A 19,193-nucleotide genomic window follows, 5' to 3' on the forward strand; every position below is an offset into this window, starting at 1 on the left:
TTAAAAAAAAAAAAAAAAAAAAAAAACTATCAATTAAACTAATATTCTAACTACACATTGCATACGACCACCTACAAAACCCACGTAGCTAGATCATCCTTGTAAACAGAGACTGCAAGGCATAAGGAAGCTGATCAAAATTTCTGGAGTTCCAAACAGAATACTCACAAATTAATCAACTTAAGCCTTATTTTGATAAGAATAACCCCATGGAATTGCTAGGTCTTTTCACTATGGCTCTTTTTTCAGTAGAAGAACCTAACCACATTAGAGGTCATCCAAAACAACCGACATAATTAATTGATTAAGCAAGATTCTTGAATTCTCTAATTCCTTTTGGGTGCGTCTAACCATATATAGATTTCCTATAACGGCAAGAGGAAAAAAGCATTTCCTATCAGCCCCTTCGCCAAGCCACTTTGATAGACAAGCCCTCCCTCAAAATGGTCTCCCTTGTCTTTTACAAGCATAGCCAAAAGATTTGTCCTCATTCCTCTTCTATCGTTGTGATTAGTATGATCTTCATCAACTCTTTGAGATATTTCTTAGCTTTTAAAGTAGGGAGAGGCAAAATTATTCTCCACAATAATGGTTAGAGACTACGACTCAAAGTTAGACCAAGTATATCAACAAAGAGCCTTCTTATTGATTCTAAGACCGTAAATGAATCCAAAGACGTGCATAGAATTCACGAGATTAAGATATACATTACCCACCTTACATAACAGACTTCAACTAAACCGCTATCCACCCCTCTAAACAATAGCCATTAAGAACATCCACCACCCCAAGAAAAGGAAAGGATTAACTAAGCTAAGCATGAATTAGAATGGAGATACTTCCTGCTCTTAAACAATTCCCAATGAGTTGGCTAAGTATTTCATAGTTAACAGATACACGGAGTGGTTCACAAACTTTAGCTTGACAAGTTTCTTTTCAAGAGATTCACAAAGATGAACTAGGAGTTAAATCCAAACAAAAGATGCCACAGTCTGAGAACGTACCTAGATGCATCAGCTGATACCATCATAATCAGATCTTCATCTTTAACACCCAACCCACTCAATTTTTCAGAATTTTTCATCTCCTTTCCATTGTACAGCAGTTGCTGCCGCTGAAGCGGTACTTGGATCTGAGCAGCACCAAAGTCAAAAACATACATACAATGAGCTAACCACTAAACAAGAGAACTTCCAATGAGCTTAGTCTTAAATGTACGATGGTTTCGAATCATAGAAAGTAGCAAATTCACAATAGAGCTAACTCTTTCCCCCGGTTTCCCCAATAAAGATACCAACCTTAATCAAGATAAACAACGAATTCTCACCTCAACCTCAAGCAGAGCTTTCACGTTTTCAACCTATTTGGCAGCAAAGAGGAAGAACTCTAATATCAGCAAGCAATCAGGGGCAAAAGGAAAGCGGATTGAATCGAACAAACAAGGAAATGTAAGAAATTAGAGTTGGGCGGAACAAGATAAAGAAACTTACAGATTCATTGGGATCAACATCCAAAGAAACAATCTGTTCGTCGGCCGTCATTACAGTGATTCTCATCTTGTGTTTTCTGTGAACGAACTGAATCCCTTTTGGTTCCTTGGTGCTTCTCCACAACGTGAAAGTCTTCGCGGAGAAATGTGAATTAAATTACGGAGCTCGAATTCAACTTTACCAAGAACTTGAAGATTAAGAAAAGCTTTTCTCTTTTCTTTTCTTTTCTTTCTTTTTTTTTTTTTTTTTTCTTTTTTTTTTTTTTTTTTTTTTTTTTTTTTTTTTTTTTCCTTCTCGTGGGGGAAGATAAGAACACTCCATAATTGACTCAGGTTTTTAATATCATTTAAACATAACTTACCTTCGGATTTAAATTTTATTGGATAAACTATTTTTCGACTCGATTATGATTTGATTTTTCATATTCATACATACCTATGATGAACGTGTATCAAATTTACTTTTTGGTATATAAACAAATATACAATTCTTATGAAATTCACGAAGATAAGAATAGCTAAGGATTAAAGTAGAAGACACTCTTTGATCAAGAATAGCTAAGGATCGGCTAAGGATCAAAGTAGAAGACGCTCTTTGATCGCTCTACTCGTATGTATTGGAATGATTTTCTAGTGTTATTCGTGTTAGAAGTTTTTGTTGATGTGTTTGGTAATAAGAAAATATCGTTATCGATGAAATTTTATGTGTTCATGCACTTGTTTGTCGTGAGTTGAATTTAAATACTCAATTCTTTCATCGATTATAAAATTTAAATTTATACAATTATTAGTTTGGATGATTATTATACTCAATTCTTTCATCGATTATAAAATTTAAATTTATACAATTATTAGTTTGGATGATTATTTTTTGGAAAGATTACAAAACTTAAATTGATACCATCCAAATTATTAGTTTGGATGATTATAATATTTAAATTGATAGAGTCGACCATTAATCAAGCCTATGGTCCAACTTCAATTAAATTCGTAAGGAATATAGGATAAAAATGAATTTTTGGGCTACAACAAACGAAAATTAAAGAACAAATAAATATCAAGTTCTTAACCTATTCCGAAATAAAGGCAGTTGAGCTAGGAAGAAGAAAACGAATGACCAGTGGATGCATAAATTCAGGAACATTTTCGTGTTTTCCACTCCAATCATATCTTCTACATCACGCCAATTTTAATTTCTAGATACTCTTAATTTTTCCCTTCAAATCTACGTCTTAAAACAAAAAAAAAAAAAAAAAAGTCCAAATGTTCTTCGGCATTCAATTCCACAAACAGAACAGATCCAGATCATAGCAAAACAAGTAGCCACAGCAAAATTTCCTCGAATACGAATGACGAAGAACATTCAAAAATTTCTATACAAAAATCCAAATCATCACCAAATTTACAAGCTCTCACCGACCTAAAATCCAATTCCCCTACCAACACTGATCCGTTTCCCACCGCCGATGCGGCCTAGACCGCGATCGAAGAAACGCCCGTCTAGTGAGAGCAGCCAAAGCAAGATCGTAATGAGCCCGAGTAGCAGGGTCCGAAAGCGTCTCGTACGCATTGTGAATCTCAAGGAAACTGCATCCATCATCAGAAGAAAAGGAATCGCAGTCCGATTTCCTCGCCGAGTCCGGATGGTAAATCTTCGCTAAACTCCGGTAGGCAGTCTTGATTTCAACAGAGGAAGCGTTGTTCTTGACGCGGAGGATGTCGTAGAAACTAGCAGAGGAGCGACGCGATCCGGTGGCGACATGGACGGAAGCCATGGGCGGAGCAAAGAGATTGGCAGCAGACATGGAAGATAATTGGTGGAGAGAATACGGAGAATCGAGAGAACGGAGAGTGTGGAGATACAATGAGGAATGATTAGGGTTAGGTTTTATGAGTTTGAGGGAGAGGACTGAGCACCAAGATTGATGAACAAACCGTGAGGCCCTGCGGTTTTTGAGACGTGTGTACGCGTGGAGCCCACATGGAATAACAAGGTTTTTATTATTATTTTTATTATGATTATTTAATTATTTCTTTTTCATGTTTCTAGAAACAATTTAAAATTATTATTTATTTATTTATGGTGTTATTTTATTTAAAATTATTATTGATATCATTATAATTTATATATATATATATATATATATATATATTAAATAAAGGTCCGGGAAAATATAGTGGATGGTGTGGAGTCAGTGTGGACGTGGAACACGTGACTTGTGAGGGCTTCTAGAAGCAAATCCAAATCTGCGTTCGTTGGAACAAATCAATTCTACGGCAAGTTTGCAAAAATGTGGGCCGATGTCATTCTAAATTAATTTTAATATTTAAAAATTACAATTTTTTTTTTAATTTAATATAAATAATATATTATCGATCTAAATAATTCAGAGGTTTGAATTTCTTCGCTTCCATAATATTTTTATATTTCATAATATTTTTATATTTCATAATATTTTTATATTTCATGGGCGTCGGATAAAGTGAGTCTCTAACCAATGGGTAGTTTCAATTAAAAAAATATTAAAATTTTGACTTTTAAACCATAATGAATTAAAGATGCAGTGGCGATTTTAGTTGGTTTTTTGTTATATACTATAAAGTTGCTTAAATAATATCTCACTTTTTCGAAGTTTCATATGTCTTTTTTTTTTCTCTCTACTTGTAATGATTGTGCTTGAAAAGTTGAGGAGTGGCCTGGTATGAAATTTTATATGTTTTTCGAGTATCTAAAGTTTTAATTTAATTTATAAGTAAGCAGTCTATTTGTAAGTTCTTATGGCATCTTTATCCTACTAGATTACCATAGGCTTTTCTCTGATACTCTAAGAAGTTTGGACCTAATCTCTATTGTTGTCTGAGTCTTTGGAGAGGCTTTGATGCTCTGAGCGGTTCTTTGATCTGATTTTTACTTTTTGAGGTCTATGCAGGTTACTCAACTTTTTTGTATTTCGACTCACATGGCTTGTCTTGCCTAAGCAATGAACCACTGACTACTTCAATAAACTCATCTGTGGAAGGTTAATTGGTGAACCCTTCTATAGAGGTATAGAGTCATTTTTAGTCTAGGGGGAGTGATCCTCATGTGCCCTGCTAGCTACTATGTCTACCTATGTGGTCCATGTCCCCCTCTTATGTGGTCCAGCTACTTTTTCTAGTTGCCTCGATGTACTATCCTAATCGGCATAGGTCTAGATTGACGGTATTGCTTCTAACCTACCGCTTGGCAAGGGGTGCTATTGGATTTGACGTAGGTCGTTAATAACGCCATTGAGATATCGGAGTGGATAGGGCAGTGGATATTCTAATGACACACCGTTCACACTACTAGTGACTTGGAGAGCTACCTTAGTCATTCATGAGCGTCGTGGAGGTCTACTAGGTTCCTAGGGTGTTTAGACTGATTAAAACACTAGCTCTCTACTCCAAGGCTCTCCGATTAACTCCTCGAGTTTTCTTGGTCTAGGAGCACTAGGGTTTAGAGGAGAAGGAATTGTGAGACAGACCCGGAGAGGAGGGAAGTTCTACAACTAGACTTCTGATCGCCACTCACGATCTTAAGGTGCTCGATCTATTGGAGGTGTCTTGACCTAGGTCATCGTTTAACTCGCCTAACTCTAGCACTCTAATCTTAACTTAATATAAACAACTCCTTGATTTTAGGTTTTCATAACTTTTTCAAGGTAACTCGAATCAACTCGATTTTTTCACCAAAATTGAAGAGACCAACTTTTCAACAAAATTATTTTTGTTATGTTTAACTATAGTAACAAATAAAAGCTTGACACGGGATGACCTCCACGATATGTTTTCATGTATTTTAATTATAAATTTAATCGTTTACCCGAGCATGTTTTCATGTATTTTAAATTATAAATTTTTAATTGCTAAGTGACGACTACAACCAGTACATGTTAGGAAAGTCGGGTTGTTACAGCCTAAGCTCTCACGTCAAGAACAACAACATAACAAGAAATAGTGTCGTACCCTAGTACACCTTAAAGATACAATTAAGAGCCTACTTATTGAATCTATGTACTCATTCAAGTTTTCTCATATATTTTAGAAGACAGGTCAGACGAAGTCGATCACAAATTAGAGCTAGGCACACTAATAGACGCCAACGTGAGCTAATGAGACGAAGTCACTAACGTAAGAAGTAGCCAACGACAAAATGCTTCCAATCGAACTCTCTCCTTGAGTTGCGTGCGATGCTTCATGTGGGGAGACAAGTCGTTGGGCTTTTATAGCTACAACTAACGATTTTTAAAAAAACTTCAAGTTGTTACACTAAACGAGAATCTCTCCACATGCAACCGACTAAAATGACAATAAAAAAATACATGATCCCTCAATTCTAAACCCAATTCACATATAAGCAGGTCGTAAGAACAGATGAATTCTACCTATAAAGCCAATTTCGAGAATATAAACGATCATGAATCGGCAACCAAGCTATAAAGGAGTGTAGCTCAAAAATCATAACTTATGCCATAGAACCACGTCTCTACCGGGCCAAACAACCTCTCAAGCACTCACTGAGAATACCCTGGATCAACAAGACAACCAGACAATCAAACAACCCTATCCCCTCTAGATAAAACATGTTAAACCACATGAACAAATAATAAAATCTCTAAAAACTCAACAAACGCACACGTGCAACCCCAAATTGCACTCGATAGGATAAAATTAAGACCATAACATAACATATAGAAAATTACCCACGTCACTAACAACCCTATCCCAGCTTGAAAAACTATAGTGCCCTAGTAGCTGAGGGTCTAACAAAATAAAGCACATCACTAATCGAGAATTGAATCAACACTCAAAAACACTTTCATCATTGATCAAGCAGGCTTATCTGATTGGGCTGCAAAATGGGCCGACAATCCATCTACTGGGCCAGCTGTTGCTAAATGGGCCGACAATCCATCTACTGGGCCAGCTGTTGCCAAATGGGCCGACAATCCATCTACTGGGCCGGCTGTTGCCAAATGGGCCGACAATCCATCTACTGGGCCAGCTGTTGCTAAATGGGCCGACAATCCATCTACTGGGCCAGCTGTTTCTGGAATGCTGCTATGACTATTTAATTTATTTGTATAATTTTTTTTAAATAATACAACAATATAAATAGGTAAATTTAAATATAATTTTTCGTATGTCGTGGAAATAAAATTTAAAAAATCACTAATTTTACATAACATATTTATTTTTATAATTGTTTTGTAAAATAAAAAATGAAAAAATAAAAAGCATTTGGCTTATTAAAAATATAAATTTATTAAAAAGAATATAAAAACGGAAAAGTATTGTATTGATTATGAAACTTAGATTGTTTTATTGGAATTGAGTGAAATGCGAAGCACGTAAGCTCCACGACATATTTGCATCAAATTGTTCGGTTGAAACATCAAAAAAAACACAAATTCAAATAAACTACGCAACTACCGCATGTCTTGTTTTTGTCCAACAAACACTTTATTGGTGAATGTCAAATATGAACCAATTTTGATTTATATAATTTTTAAATTCAACGTCGTAAAGTTGGGTTAAATTACGTATAAAGTTTATAAAGTCACTTTCAAAATGTACTTATTATCGAAAAGAAATTGTTTTAAATGGTCCCATCACTTTTTCATGAACCTTTAACTAAAAATACTTTTTTGGTTTGATATATTACTTTAATAATATTACTTTTTTCCTTATTTTCTTTTTATTAGAGATATATATTAAACTCGACAACTCGAACCGATCCAACTAAAATGATAAGAGTTAGAATTGGGTTAGGTTGAATTAAAATTTCGAATTGAGTTCGACTAATTTTATGAAATTGAAAATATTTGGTTCGAATTTCGAGTTCATCAAACAACATTTCAAACAGACCCATACCGAACAAAATCTTATAAAAGTAGTAGTCTCGTGTGTTGGAATGGTAATTAGGCTGAATTACTCATGGTAAGTAGTAGTCTTTTAATATATTTATTTAAAAATGGTATTGAATAATAATAGTGCATAAATAAAAGTTTTTTTTTTAAAATTATTTTTAACGACCAGACAAGGCGGTTTACTTATAATAAAATAAATTTTTTTTTTAAAAAAAAACTATTTTTCACTCCTCCAATTTTAATATATTTTTAATAAGAATAACTCAGTATTTGATTGTTAAATAATTAACAAAATGAAAAATTATTGCGCATCCGGGGAATCGAACCCCGGTCAGTACCGTGGGAGGGTACTATGATACCACTACACTAGATGCGCCAGATATTATTATACCTACTTATTGTTGTATATATCTTATTTTTCATCCAAAAATACAAAAACTTCCGTTGCCGGGAATCGAACCCGGGTCTCCTGGGTGAAAGCCAGATATCCTAACCGCTGGACGACAACGGAGCTTTGGTACTAAAAACACGTAATATTTTAAATATAATAAAAATAACATTTTTCTGTAATAATCATGCTCCGCTGAATTTGTTTGTTGCTAAATCCCAGTTGGCATACACATTTACTTTGGCTAAGCTACTTATTGATGCAAAATGTAATATTTAAAAATTCATTGAAATGTCTCAAATATTATTTTAAAATTTTAACTTGTTGTAGTTCGCATGTTACGATATCATTACGAGCTTAGTATATCTATCATAATTGTGAAAACATGCCTAAGATGTGAGCATGTTAGTAATTCATGATTAGTATGTGTGCTGCGTGTCTTTAGTTTATGTCTATGCGTTGGTTATGATCTGAGGTGTATTTGTATTTTTAGTTTACTAATCCCTTGATCGACCTTCTGTGTGCTTAAACAAGAATAATGAGTATTCTTGACCGTCAGGTTGTGTGCTATTTCAAACTGCTATAGAGTTTAGTATAAAACTCTTATTTTTCCAAGGGCGAGTCTTACATACGAGCCCGAAATACAAACTGGTATCATAGCTTCGATTATAAGTTTTGTAGACAAGACAATTTGGATCATATTAGTCTGGCTGAATTGCGCATTGAGTAGATTGTATGAAAATTATATAGTCGATCAATCATTTGTTTGGGTAACATATTTCCATGACACTAAATTGGAACCTAGCACATCTAGAGTGGATATGGTGAGGGCAAAACATGGGAAGACGACACCTTTAGAAGTAACCCACATTGATTATTTAGGAGACATTGCAGTTGTTGATTAAGACTAGCTCGGTTGATAGACGAGCCTAGCTATACTTGACGAAATTGTACGATTGCATGGCGTACCAATTATTATTGTGTCCGATAGAGATGCTCGAGTTACATCCTGATTTTAGAAAAGTCTCCAAGAGACAATTAAAATTCAGTCTAACATTTCACCCACCGACCGATCGACAAATTAGGAGGTTAAATCAAATTATTGAAGAGCTGAGATACCTATCTACACCTAATAGAGTTCATAACTCACCCCAATTCAACCATCGATTTTTAAGTTAGATTGAGTTGAATAGTCAGATTGTTTTTTTAATTACTTTAAAAAAAAATTTATTTTATCTAAAATCTCATTCAACTCAAATATGAAATATCGAATATTAATTATTTTAATTTTTATTAATTAAATCAAAGAGAAATTTAAACTTATTAATTATCCATCTTTTAAAGGAGATATTCCAGACGGAATTAAATTTTAATTTGGATAAGATGATAAGAAAATTTTAATTTTAATTTTTTTAATTTATGTTGACATTTGAAATATATATATTAAATATTCCATTTAAAATGTGGGCTATTTGATTTATGGATTAAAATGAAAAAAGAAGGGCAACCACTCATATTCCAACCAACCAAATTCCACACGTATTCTGCACTGGTTCAAGTTGTAACACAGTAAGGATAACTTTTCATATATTCACACCATTTTTCAACTTTCAACGTCATGATCGTACTTGACTTTTAACCTAACGATTCGGTATTGTACTTTCTTTGTTTGGTAAATAACTTTATTCGGTTTGTTGGGATGGAGTCCCACATTGGTTAATTTAGGGAATAATCATGGATTTATAAGCCATGAATACTATCTCGATTGGAATGAGACCTTTTAAGGATGAGAGCGTATGCTCAAAGTTGACGATATCATACCATTGTGGAGAGTCGTGATTTCTAACATGGTTTAGGGCCCGTTGGATATTAAGTAATTATAGACCATGATATTTAAGATGAGACCCGAGTTCTCATAGTGTAGGACAAGGACAATTTATAATAACTAGGCTTTAGGGATGGAGATAGATCCGTGTCTATTTCCACAAAGACATTCTCACCCAACCAAATGAAATGGCAGACCATCACGCTCACAAATCATTTGTAACAATTACAAAGTGAGTTGTATCAATATTCTTACCAAGATAAGTCACCCAACCTTATCCATATATTATAGACCATTTAAGTTATTGCTTGAACATGACACTCGAGTCTATCAATCACTAAGCACAATCTAAGCTCCCTCAATAGTACCACCTAACTTGTCGTGGACCCTAAGTGGGTGTTGTTGCATTCTTGTATTCTAAGTAGACTCTAACCAGTGAAGTTAAGTTCACAATTAGGGGTTATGTCCTAATCATTCTTACATAGTATAGCCGAGCCATAACATCGTAACAAACCTTAAATGTGACTAAGGACCTAGAAAAGAGACTCGGTAATCCATCATACATAACCTCTACGTCACATAAAATGATGTCAAATATAAATTATAGTATAAATAGATTATTATATTCATCGTGCATATTTAATATATTCATACATATACTAGAGTCCGAATAACACAAACAAATAAATTAGAATTAGATATCAGCATAATTAAATTTTTATTTATTTTTAGCTTGATCTTCGATATCATGCTTAAATAAGTCAAAGTTCATGCTTATAGATATAGTGCCTAATTCCTTGTTGCGTGTCAATATTTTATTCAAAATATTCCAAATGGTTATTTTTTTTCTTCCTAAACTTCCCGTCCCATAAAAAGTTAGGTCATGGTCCTTACCATTATGAAATGCATTTAATATACATAAAGTAAATTTTTCATACTCTCGAGGATTGGACATGTCACGTTAAATAACGCCTTTTAACCCTTGGTCATTTAGCAAGAGTCATGTCAAAAAACTAATTCTAGTGAAGTACTATAACACGAGCCTCCAAAAGAGCTATCTTGGAACATTCACAACAACTTACAGACTAGTTTTTTAAGCTTCCACGAACACATATCTTTTGGGTAGACATAGATCAAAGGTCGATGACCCACCAGAAAAATAAAAAAATTAAAATGAGGTCGGGTCAATAAACAAGTGATTTAGATCGGATCGGGAGTAGAATTATTAAAGTCGGTGGAGGAGGGGACAAGGAAATTGCATAACAACCAAGAACTCAAAAAGGTTGTTTTCCTTTTAACTTGGACACAATTCATTTGCCAACACGGATCTGAGCTGTCTCCTCTTCTATTCCGACGTGGCTCCTTCTCATATCCAACTAACTTTCCCTTTCATAATAATCATTCCAAAACGCCGTTTTGCTTTCCTGTTGGGCCAAGTCAAAATCCTCTACCCGCCAACCTTTTTTTGGATTTATTTTAATATTTTAAATCTTATTTATTATCAATATTTCTAGTTTTTATCTCCATTTGTAAATATTATAAATGCTAAAAATGGAAAATAAATATTTTTTTAACGTAAATAATTGGTGTGAATCAATGAATAATAGCACGCCACGTGTTGCGCTCACGTGGTTTTGACCTTACCAGATGTTTACTCCGTCGACGTGGAGCCACGTCAGGTTCAAGTGGCATGAGATTTAGATATTAAGGGAGTTATCTAGTGATACGCCGGTTCTTGAAACCCCATGGTTGGCCTTTTTGTGGTCCAAATCAACACGTAAGCTTTCCCCCCCCCCCAATTTGTAGCTAGTTGCTTTAACTTATTTTGACACGTAATTACCTAATTTCATTAATTAAAAAATATATTTTCAAAAAATTAAATTTAAATTATAAAGATTTAGTTAGTAAAAATATCTACAATATTTATTGTATTATGATTATTTTTTTACCATATGAATACAAAATGTACTCCAAAATATAATTACCGTTTCAAATCTTACCTTTGTTTTCGTAATTTGTCACTTATTATATTTTGTCCTTATATTATTAAAAAAAAATATATATATATATATATATATATATATATATATATATAATCTTGATTTTGGTCCTTACATTTTGTCTTTATATGTTAAAATTTAATGACATTTTTGTTTAGATTAAAAGACGAAATCAACAAAGTTATATAATATAAAAGTGTACTTATTGATTTAAAATATTATTAATTCCTTCAGTGCAATCATATATATATATATATATATATATATATGTATGTATGTATGTATGTATAATGAAATATAAAATATTTTAAGTTGTTTTTAAATAAATAATGAGCTATTTCATATATACGACATATTTCATGTTTTCCTTAAGATTTTTTAAATATATCATGTCGCAAAATAATGTATAAAAAATTAGAAATTGAAAATTAAATTTATTATTATATTATAATTAGTATCTTCTGGGAAATAAAAATAATTTAAAATAAATAAGATTTTCTTCTACATCCACCATTAACAAAATATTGATTTTTTACCATATAATTGGAGACATCAATTAAATAAAATTATTATCTGAAACATCATAATTTATATAAAAAATAATATATATATATATTTAAAAACTCAGGTGAGGCTAAAAATTTAAATATTTTATGTAACAACCTAGACTCACCACTAGCAAATATTGTCTTCTTTTCGATTTTCATTTCGAGCTTTCCCTCAAAGCTTTAAACGTGTCTGCTAGGAGAAGGTTTCCACACCCTTATAAATGATGGTTTGTTCTCCCCTCCAACCAATGTGGGAACATCACAATCCACACCCTTCGATGCCCAACATCCTCACTAGCACTCTTTCCTTCCTCCAATCGATGTGGGACCGCCCCCAAATCCACCCTCCTATAGGGCCTAGCGTCTTTACTGGCACACCACCTCGTGTCTACCCCATTCGAGGAATAGCGAGAAGACTGACACATCGTGAGAAATCCCAAAAAGAACAATATCTGCTAGCGGTAGATCTAGGCTGCTATATTTTAATTTTTATATTAAACCGTTTTTGATAATATATTAATTTTACTCAGATTTGTGTGGTAGGAGTACAGGTTGGTTGGGTTGGTCACCCGACCAACTCAAATAAACTTCACAATCCTACTCAACCAATCTAACCCTATATTTTAGGATTGAATTAGGTTGGATTGAGTTATCGAATTATTCTTTTAATTATTTTAAAAATTCTCTATATACTGACTAAAATATCATAACTATTGGTTACAAATGTTAAACCCGGGAACAAATTAACTAGAGGTTTTAATTTTTTAAAAATTCAACCTAATTTCATACTTTTCCTTTACCTACATATGCGGAGATTTACAGTCCCAAAAAATTATTGAAACACGTGAACAAAAAAAAAAAAGAAAATTAAATAAATAAATTGCAATTTGCAAGCTGCAACACTGACTGCGTTTTGTATTCTTCCCCGTTTTCCCTGTTTTGTGCAGAAGCAACGGTACTGATTCATCTGATTCGACCAGCAACTCACATGGCGCTCGCAGCCCGTGACGGACAACCCTAAAACAAAGAACATGTTCGTGTTCTACTCCTTCTCCCTGCACAACAAAACACACCCCTTCAATTGATTCACATACAGATTCAGCAACAGTTCTTCGACTTTCCCGCCAAACAAATTTTATTTTGGCCCCATTTCTTTAATTTTTTTTTTTTCTCAACTACCATCGCACCACGTTTTGATCCCCTTTTCTGCTATAAATACCCATTTCCATGGCGTCTTTACTTCAACACATTCGTTTTACATCAACCCTTTTTCCTTTTCGTCGTTCTTCTCTGTTGTTTCGTTTTTCTTCTCTTCCTTCTTTACATCGTTCTTCTTGTTCTTTGAGTCGCGGGTTTTCGTCGGTTTGTTCTGTTTCTAATTGTTCTTCTTCGCCGGTTGCGGCAGCGGTGGTTAAGAGTAGTAGATCGGAAGAGAAGAAGAAGGAGGTTACCATGACGGTTGGTGCTGGAATCACTTTGTCCGATGGGAATTTGACGGTTTTGGGAAATCCTGTTTTGTCCGATGTTCATAATAATATCACCGTCACGCCGGCGCCTGGCGGCGGTGTGATGAATGGAGCCTTCATTGGAGTTAACTCCGATCAGATCGGTTCTCGCCGCGTTTTTCCTGTTGGGAAACTGATGTACGTTTCTGTGTTTTTTGTTATTGCGATTGATTTTAGGGTTTGAGATAATGAAATTTGGTGTTTAATTTGCAGTGATTTGAGATTCTTGTGTGCTTTTCGATTCAAATTGTGGTGGATGACTCAAAGAATGGGAACTTCCGGCCAAGAAATTCCATTCGAGACTCAGTTTATGGTGGTGGAAGCTCGGGACGGCTCGAACTTCACCGGAAATGCAGAGGGCGCCGCCGTTTACACGGTGTTTCTTCCTATTCTTGAAGGCGATTTCAGAGCTGTGCTTCAGGGGAATGACAATAATGAGCTTGAAATCTGCTTAGAAAGTGGTAAGAATTTGAGAAACTCAAACGCATTAGATCAAAACTCATAACTCGAAAAGAATAAAGAAATTCAAACGGAATTCACATTCAAAGCTATGAACAACTCCTGATATTTTGAGAATTAGAAGCATCACAACAGGATCATATGCTGGATTACCAAATCTAAATGAAACCTAATGGATCCAATAGTATGAACATGAACATCGAACTGAATATGGATCGGGACTGTATGATTAAATGACGTTGATCTTAGAGCTTTCCATAATATCTTAGAATTGGAGGAGAAAATTAAGGAACAAAACAAGAACTACATGAACAATTTGCAGTTCTTTTAATGGAGATTTGAATCCTTGGCTGGTTGCAGGCGACCCCGCCGTAGATGGGTTCGAGGGTAGCCATTTGGTCTTTGTGGGTGCTGGATCAGATCCATTTGAAACCATTACATATGCAGTGAAGTATGTTTCGAGCTTGAATGGTTCTATTTCGTTTCAATTCTGCATTTGGTTTAGATATCTCATGTTTGTTTCGTTTCATTTGCATAGGTCTGTTGAGAAACATTTGCAGACATTTGCTCATCGTGATAGGAAGAAGGTAGCTCGATCATCACGATGCGACATGTTTCATTGATTTAACTAGATTCGAGCTCGATTTCTTATGGATCAGTATCGTTTAACTATTTTATGTATGATATTTGGTAGATGCCTGATATCTTGAACTGGTTTGGCTGGTGTACGTGGGATGCTTTCTACACCGAGGTCGATTCAGATGGCGTGAAGAAGGGGCTCGAGAGGTGTTTTTCAATTTGACTGCATATTCCTCAACTCTGTTTGATTCTAATATTGGAAAAATCATTAACATTTGAGTATTGCAGCTTTGAGAGTGGGGGAATTCCTCCGAAGTTCGTCATTATCGACGATGGATGGCAATCGGTCGCTAAGGATTCGGCTAGCGCTGATTGCAAAGCTGATAACACGGCGAAGTAAGCTGCTAATTTCTGATGATGTTCATGTTCTTCGTTGATCAATGGCCAGTTGGGCTAACTTGATTGTGTTTTATTCAGCTTTGCAAACAGGTTAACAAACATAAAAGAGAATTACAAGTTTCAGAAAGATGGGAAGGAGGGTGAGCGAGTTGAGGATCCCGAGCTCGGTCTCCAGCACATGGTGTCCTACATGAAAGAAAAGCACGCGACGAAGTATGTCTATGTGTGGCACGCCATAACGGGCTACTGGGGTGGTGTGAGTTCTGGAGCTAAGGAAATGGAGCAGTTTGAATCTAAGCTGGCATACCCTGTTGCGTCGCCTGGGGTCGATTCGAACGAGCCATGTGAAGCTTTGAATAGCATCACCAAAACTGGACTTGGCCTTGTGAACCCTGAAAAGATCTTCAACTTCTACAATGAACAACACTCATATCTTGCATCTGCTGGTGTTGATGGAGTTAAGGTCGATGTTCAAAATATCCTCGAGACGCTTGGGGCAGGCCATGGTGGAAGAGTTAAACTTGCTAGAAAATACCACCAGGCTCTCGAGGCATCGATTTCTCGGAACTTTCGGGACAATGGGATCATTTCGTGCATGAGCCACAGTACTGACGCTTTATACAGGTGACTTTTGTCTTCTATGTTTGATGATCATGTATAGCTGTGTTTGTTTCAAACCCTCAACCATTTCATGTTTATAATATCTTCAGTTCGAAGCGGAATGCTGTTATTAGAGCATCGGACGATTTCTGGCCAAGAGATCCGGCGTCTCACACGATTCATATAGCATCAGTTGCTTACAACTCCTTATTTCTTGGGGAGTTTATGCAGCCAGACTGGGATATGTTCCATGTAAGGACACGTTATTGTTGTTGTTCTAGTTTCGAATCGTGGTTTACTCGATCGATGACTCTGTTGGATGCTAACTCGAAAACCTTCTTGATTTCAGAGTCTTCATCCTATGGCCGACTATCATGGAGCAGCCCGAGCCGTGGGAGGATGTGCTATATATGTCAGGTATGACATGTTGAGATCAATTAATCTGCAAACTGTCTTGACTTAGTGATGAATTCTTATACACTCCGATTTCGACGAACATTGTACAGCGACAAACCCGGTCAACACGACTTCAATCTCTTGAGGAAGCTTGTGCTCCCTGATGGTTCTATCCTGAGAGCAAAGCTCCCCGGAAGACCGACAAAGGATTGTCTGTTTATGGATCCTGCTAGAGATGGAAAAAGGTTCGTGTCTCGACATGTCGGTATAAAAACATGGTTTCATAACAGAATTGTATTCTAAAGCGCTTATAATTTTTGCAGTCTTCTGAAGATCTGGAATTTGAATGATCTTTCGGGAGTCGTCGGAGTTTTTAACTGCCAAGGAGCAGGATGGTGTAAGGTTGGAAAGAAGAATCTGATTCACGACGAAAACCCCGACACGATCACAGGGGTTATTCGGGCTAAAGACGTTAGTTACCTGTCGAAGGTTGCAGGCAATGGCTGGACAGGGGATGCAGCCATATTCTCCCATCTTGCTGGTGAGTCTTTGTTTACATTGATTGCCTGTTGCCAGTTACGCTCGAGACTCGACATCCGATCTTAAACTTACACATTCTTATCCATTACAGGAGAAGTAGTCTACCTACCACAGGACGCGTCGATGCCAATAACCTTGAAAGCTCGGGAATATGAAATCTTCACTGTTGTTCCTGTCAAGGAGCTGGCCAACAGCATCAAGTTTGCTCCCATAGGTTTAATCAAGATGTTCAACTCAGGAGGAGCTGTGAAAGAACTGCACCATCAGCCTGAAAGTTCGAATGTATCGTTGAAAGTCCGTGGTTCGGGGCCATTTGGGGCGTATTCGTCGAGCAAACCGAAGCGAGTGGCAGTGGACTCGGAGGAGGTAGAGTTCGGATATGACGAGGAGTCTGGTTTGATCACCATTGAGTTGAGGGTACCAGAGAAAGAGTTGTATCTTTGGGACATCACCATTGAACTATGAGAACAAACTTGAAACCAGTAATTCATTTTTTAATATCTCTAAAAGGGTGAGGGGGCTTCTGTGTTGCTGACGAGGATCTGGATGGAATTTTTTTTAATATGATTTTTTGTGTAACCCTTTTATAGACCCACTTGAAAGAAATAACACGAGTTTTGGTCATTGCATTCTAAATCTTAGAATTAGTTCTTATTACACTTGGGGGAGCGACCCCGTGTGCCTGCTAGCTACTCGTTCTACCCACGTGGTCCCTCGCTGCTCTCAAGGTGGAGCTTGTTTAGAGGACCCTTGATTGTTTCCACACATGATAGTGGCACTCGCCCTGTCTCAAGGTTGGTTTACAAGCTCTTGACGTGCTTCTAGACACAATAGTAGCTACTCAAGTTAACAACTTATGTAGTCTATTATTTATTCTTAAGGTTGGTTTACTCTATACACAGTATTAACTCTTCAAGTTAATACTGTTCATGCGGCTAGCGATCTTGTAAGGTTTTTAAGATTTTCTTGGGTGCTATGGAGGTTTACTAGATTCTTAAGGCTTCTAGATGGTTTAGATCTCATCTCACTCTTCCAGAATGCTCGGGAATAGGTCCTCGGGACTAATAGAATCTTTGGGTGCAATCATGTTTGGACCTTTGATAGTCGCTTACGATCCTAGGGTACTCGGTCTACTGGAAACGTACTAACTTAGGTTAATGTGAAAACCACTCTAACTTTGGGCCTTAATCTTAACTTGGTTCATTATGCATGCTTTATTAGAGAGATATTCCTATCGACACCTAAAAGACCAAAATCATAATCTAAATGTTCATGCATATTCTAACCACCTAAGGTAAGATATGCTCGCATGTTAACATGTCCTAGTGATCCCTACAATTATATATTGAGAAAAGTTTGAATGACTACTTAGATGATGGAAGCGTTCCAAAGTTAACTTTTTTTTTTTACGTATTAGGAGCTTTTTTTTTTTTTTTTTTTGAAATTCCTCAGGCAGATCCTAATTTAAGTGAAAAATAAGACTAGTATTGAAATCGACACGAAAAACTGATGAATGGAGGTTGAACTGGACAAAAACATCATGCACGACTAGAGCATCTCCCATGTGCAGGTATATGCGCGAGTAACCACACAAATCTGGAGGGAGTACATGTTCTCTTCACGTGATATGTGGCAAGTACGAATAGGCGCGTCTGTGTCAGTTTTGGTCAGTGTTATAGTTAGGGTACCACATTTTTTCTTGGTTTGTTCTTGTTCTTTATCTGAAAACTTAGGCCATTAGGTTTTTTTTCAAGTTCTGAGTTCTTGCCATGATCTTGCCTAAGGACCTTCGCCCTAGGTTTTGAGTTCCTAAGTTAGTTCCGTCCTAAGGATCTTAGCTCTGAGGTTCTAAGTTCTTGATTTTGAGAACTTTGGATCTTGATCCATGTTCTAGTCGTCATCCTTGGTTCTTAGTTATGTTCTTGTCATCAGTCTTATTCTTGGTTCTTGTTCTGTTCTCATTTTATTCCCTAAGACAAATTCCTTAGAATTTATGGTACATGAGACTTAGTGTAAACCTGCATCTAGGTTTTCATGCGTTCTCTGTAATATAATCCGAAAACTATACCCAAGAGTTCTTCTCTTACAAGCGACACAGTCTTAAAATCTATGTCCAAGGATTCTTACATTGTAAGCGACATAGTCTAAATACCTACACCTAGGGATTTATACGTTCCAAGTGGTGTAGCTGAAACTTGCATCCAAGGCTTCTTACGTTTCAAGCGATGAAGTCCGAAAATATAAATCCAAGGCTTTTTACGTTATAAGCCATATAGTCTAAGTCATGAACATGTTGTATCGTAGGAGGTCTAGGGATTTCTTGAGTTTTTGAGTATGAGAACGTGGGTCCTTTATTCTTGAGTTGTGTCTAGCGTTCTTCTTGTCTTAATGGATATAGGTCTTGTGTTGATCTTTCCTTCGTTCAATTTTACTTAAATATCATAAATTACGAAGTCACATAGTAACATGCATAAGTTATTCAAAGTATCGTGAGGTCATGATATGTTCCTTGAAAGTTCTAGAAAGATCTTGAATCTTGGTTATGGGTAATTAGGGGTAACTTAGTCCTTTCCT

The 19,193-nt window shown here is 35.9% G+C and overlaps 3 protein-coding genes and 2 non-coding genes across 6 annotated transcripts in view; 1 reads left to right on the forward strand and 4 right to left on the reverse strand.

The window, feature by feature from the left end:
- LOC111446571 (DNA damage-inducible protein 1-like) overlaps window positions 1-1,742 on the reverse strand; it is an 8,623-nt gene extending 6,881 nt beyond the window's left edge. Inside the window, exons 1-3 of one of the 2 annotated variants that reach the window (XM_023085427.1) lie at window positions 1,491-1,742; window positions 1,328-1,360; window positions 1,005-1,132 (exon numbers count right to left, since the gene is read on the reverse strand). In XM_023085427.1, coding sequence (XP_022941195.1) covers window positions 1,005-1,132; window positions 1,328-1,360; window positions 1,491-1,556 — 227 coding nt within the window. In that variant the 5' untranslated portion in view covers window positions 1,557-1,742. Of the gene's footprint in view, window positions 1-1,004; window positions 1,133-1,298; window positions 1,361-1,490 lie in introns of both variants that reach the window. The other variant, XM_023085428.1, reaches the window with a different exon arrangement.
- Window positions 1,743-2,925: 1,183 nt separating this feature from the next.
- LOC111446259 (chaperone protein dnaJ 11, chloroplastic-like) lies at window positions 2,926-3,294 on the reverse strand. The gene has a single exon (XM_023084985.1). It carries the CDS (start codon window positions 3,292-3,294, stop codon window positions 2,926-2,928), a length of 369 nt encoding a protein of 122 aa, XP_022940753.1.
- Window positions 3,295-7,685: 4,391 nt separating this feature from the next.
- Window positions 7,686-7,756, reverse strand: TRNAG-CCC. The gene has a single exon. It is a non-coding gene; the product is annotated as a tRNA-Gly (tRNA).
- A 63-nt stretch (window positions 7,757-7,819) lies between these two features.
- On the reverse strand, window positions 7,820-7,891 carry TRNAE-UUC. Its single transcript has one exon. It is a non-coding gene; the product is annotated as a tRNA-Glu (tRNA).
- A 5,228-nt stretch (window positions 7,892-13,119) lies between these two features.
- LOC111446570 (probable galactinol--sucrose galactosyltransferase 1) lies at window positions 13,120-17,250 on the forward strand. The gene is made up of 12 exons (XM_023085426.1): window positions 13,120-13,784; window positions 13,860-14,107; window positions 14,466-14,556; window positions 14,644-14,692; window positions 14,800-14,891; window positions 14,973-15,080; window positions 15,162-15,707; window positions 15,794-15,935; window positions 16,033-16,100; window positions 16,190-16,324; window positions 16,403-16,620; window positions 16,711-17,250. Exons 1-12 carry the CDS (start codon window positions 13,369-13,371, stop codon window positions 17,082-17,084), a joined length of 2,487 nt encoding a protein of 828 aa, XP_022941194.1. The 5' UTR covers window positions 13,120-13,368; the 3' UTR covers window positions 17,085-17,250.
- Window positions 17,251-19,193: the final 1,943 nt, after the last annotated feature.

The sequence above is a fragment of the Cucurbita moschata genome, unplaced genomic scaffold (genome assembly GCF_002738365.1).
Source record: "Cucurbita moschata cultivar Rifu unplaced genomic scaffold, Cmos_1.0 Cmo_Scf00008, whole genome shotgun sequence".
Lineage (NCBI taxonomy): Eukaryota > Viridiplantae > Streptophyta > Magnoliopsida > Cucurbitales > Cucurbitaceae > Cucurbita > Cucurbita moschata.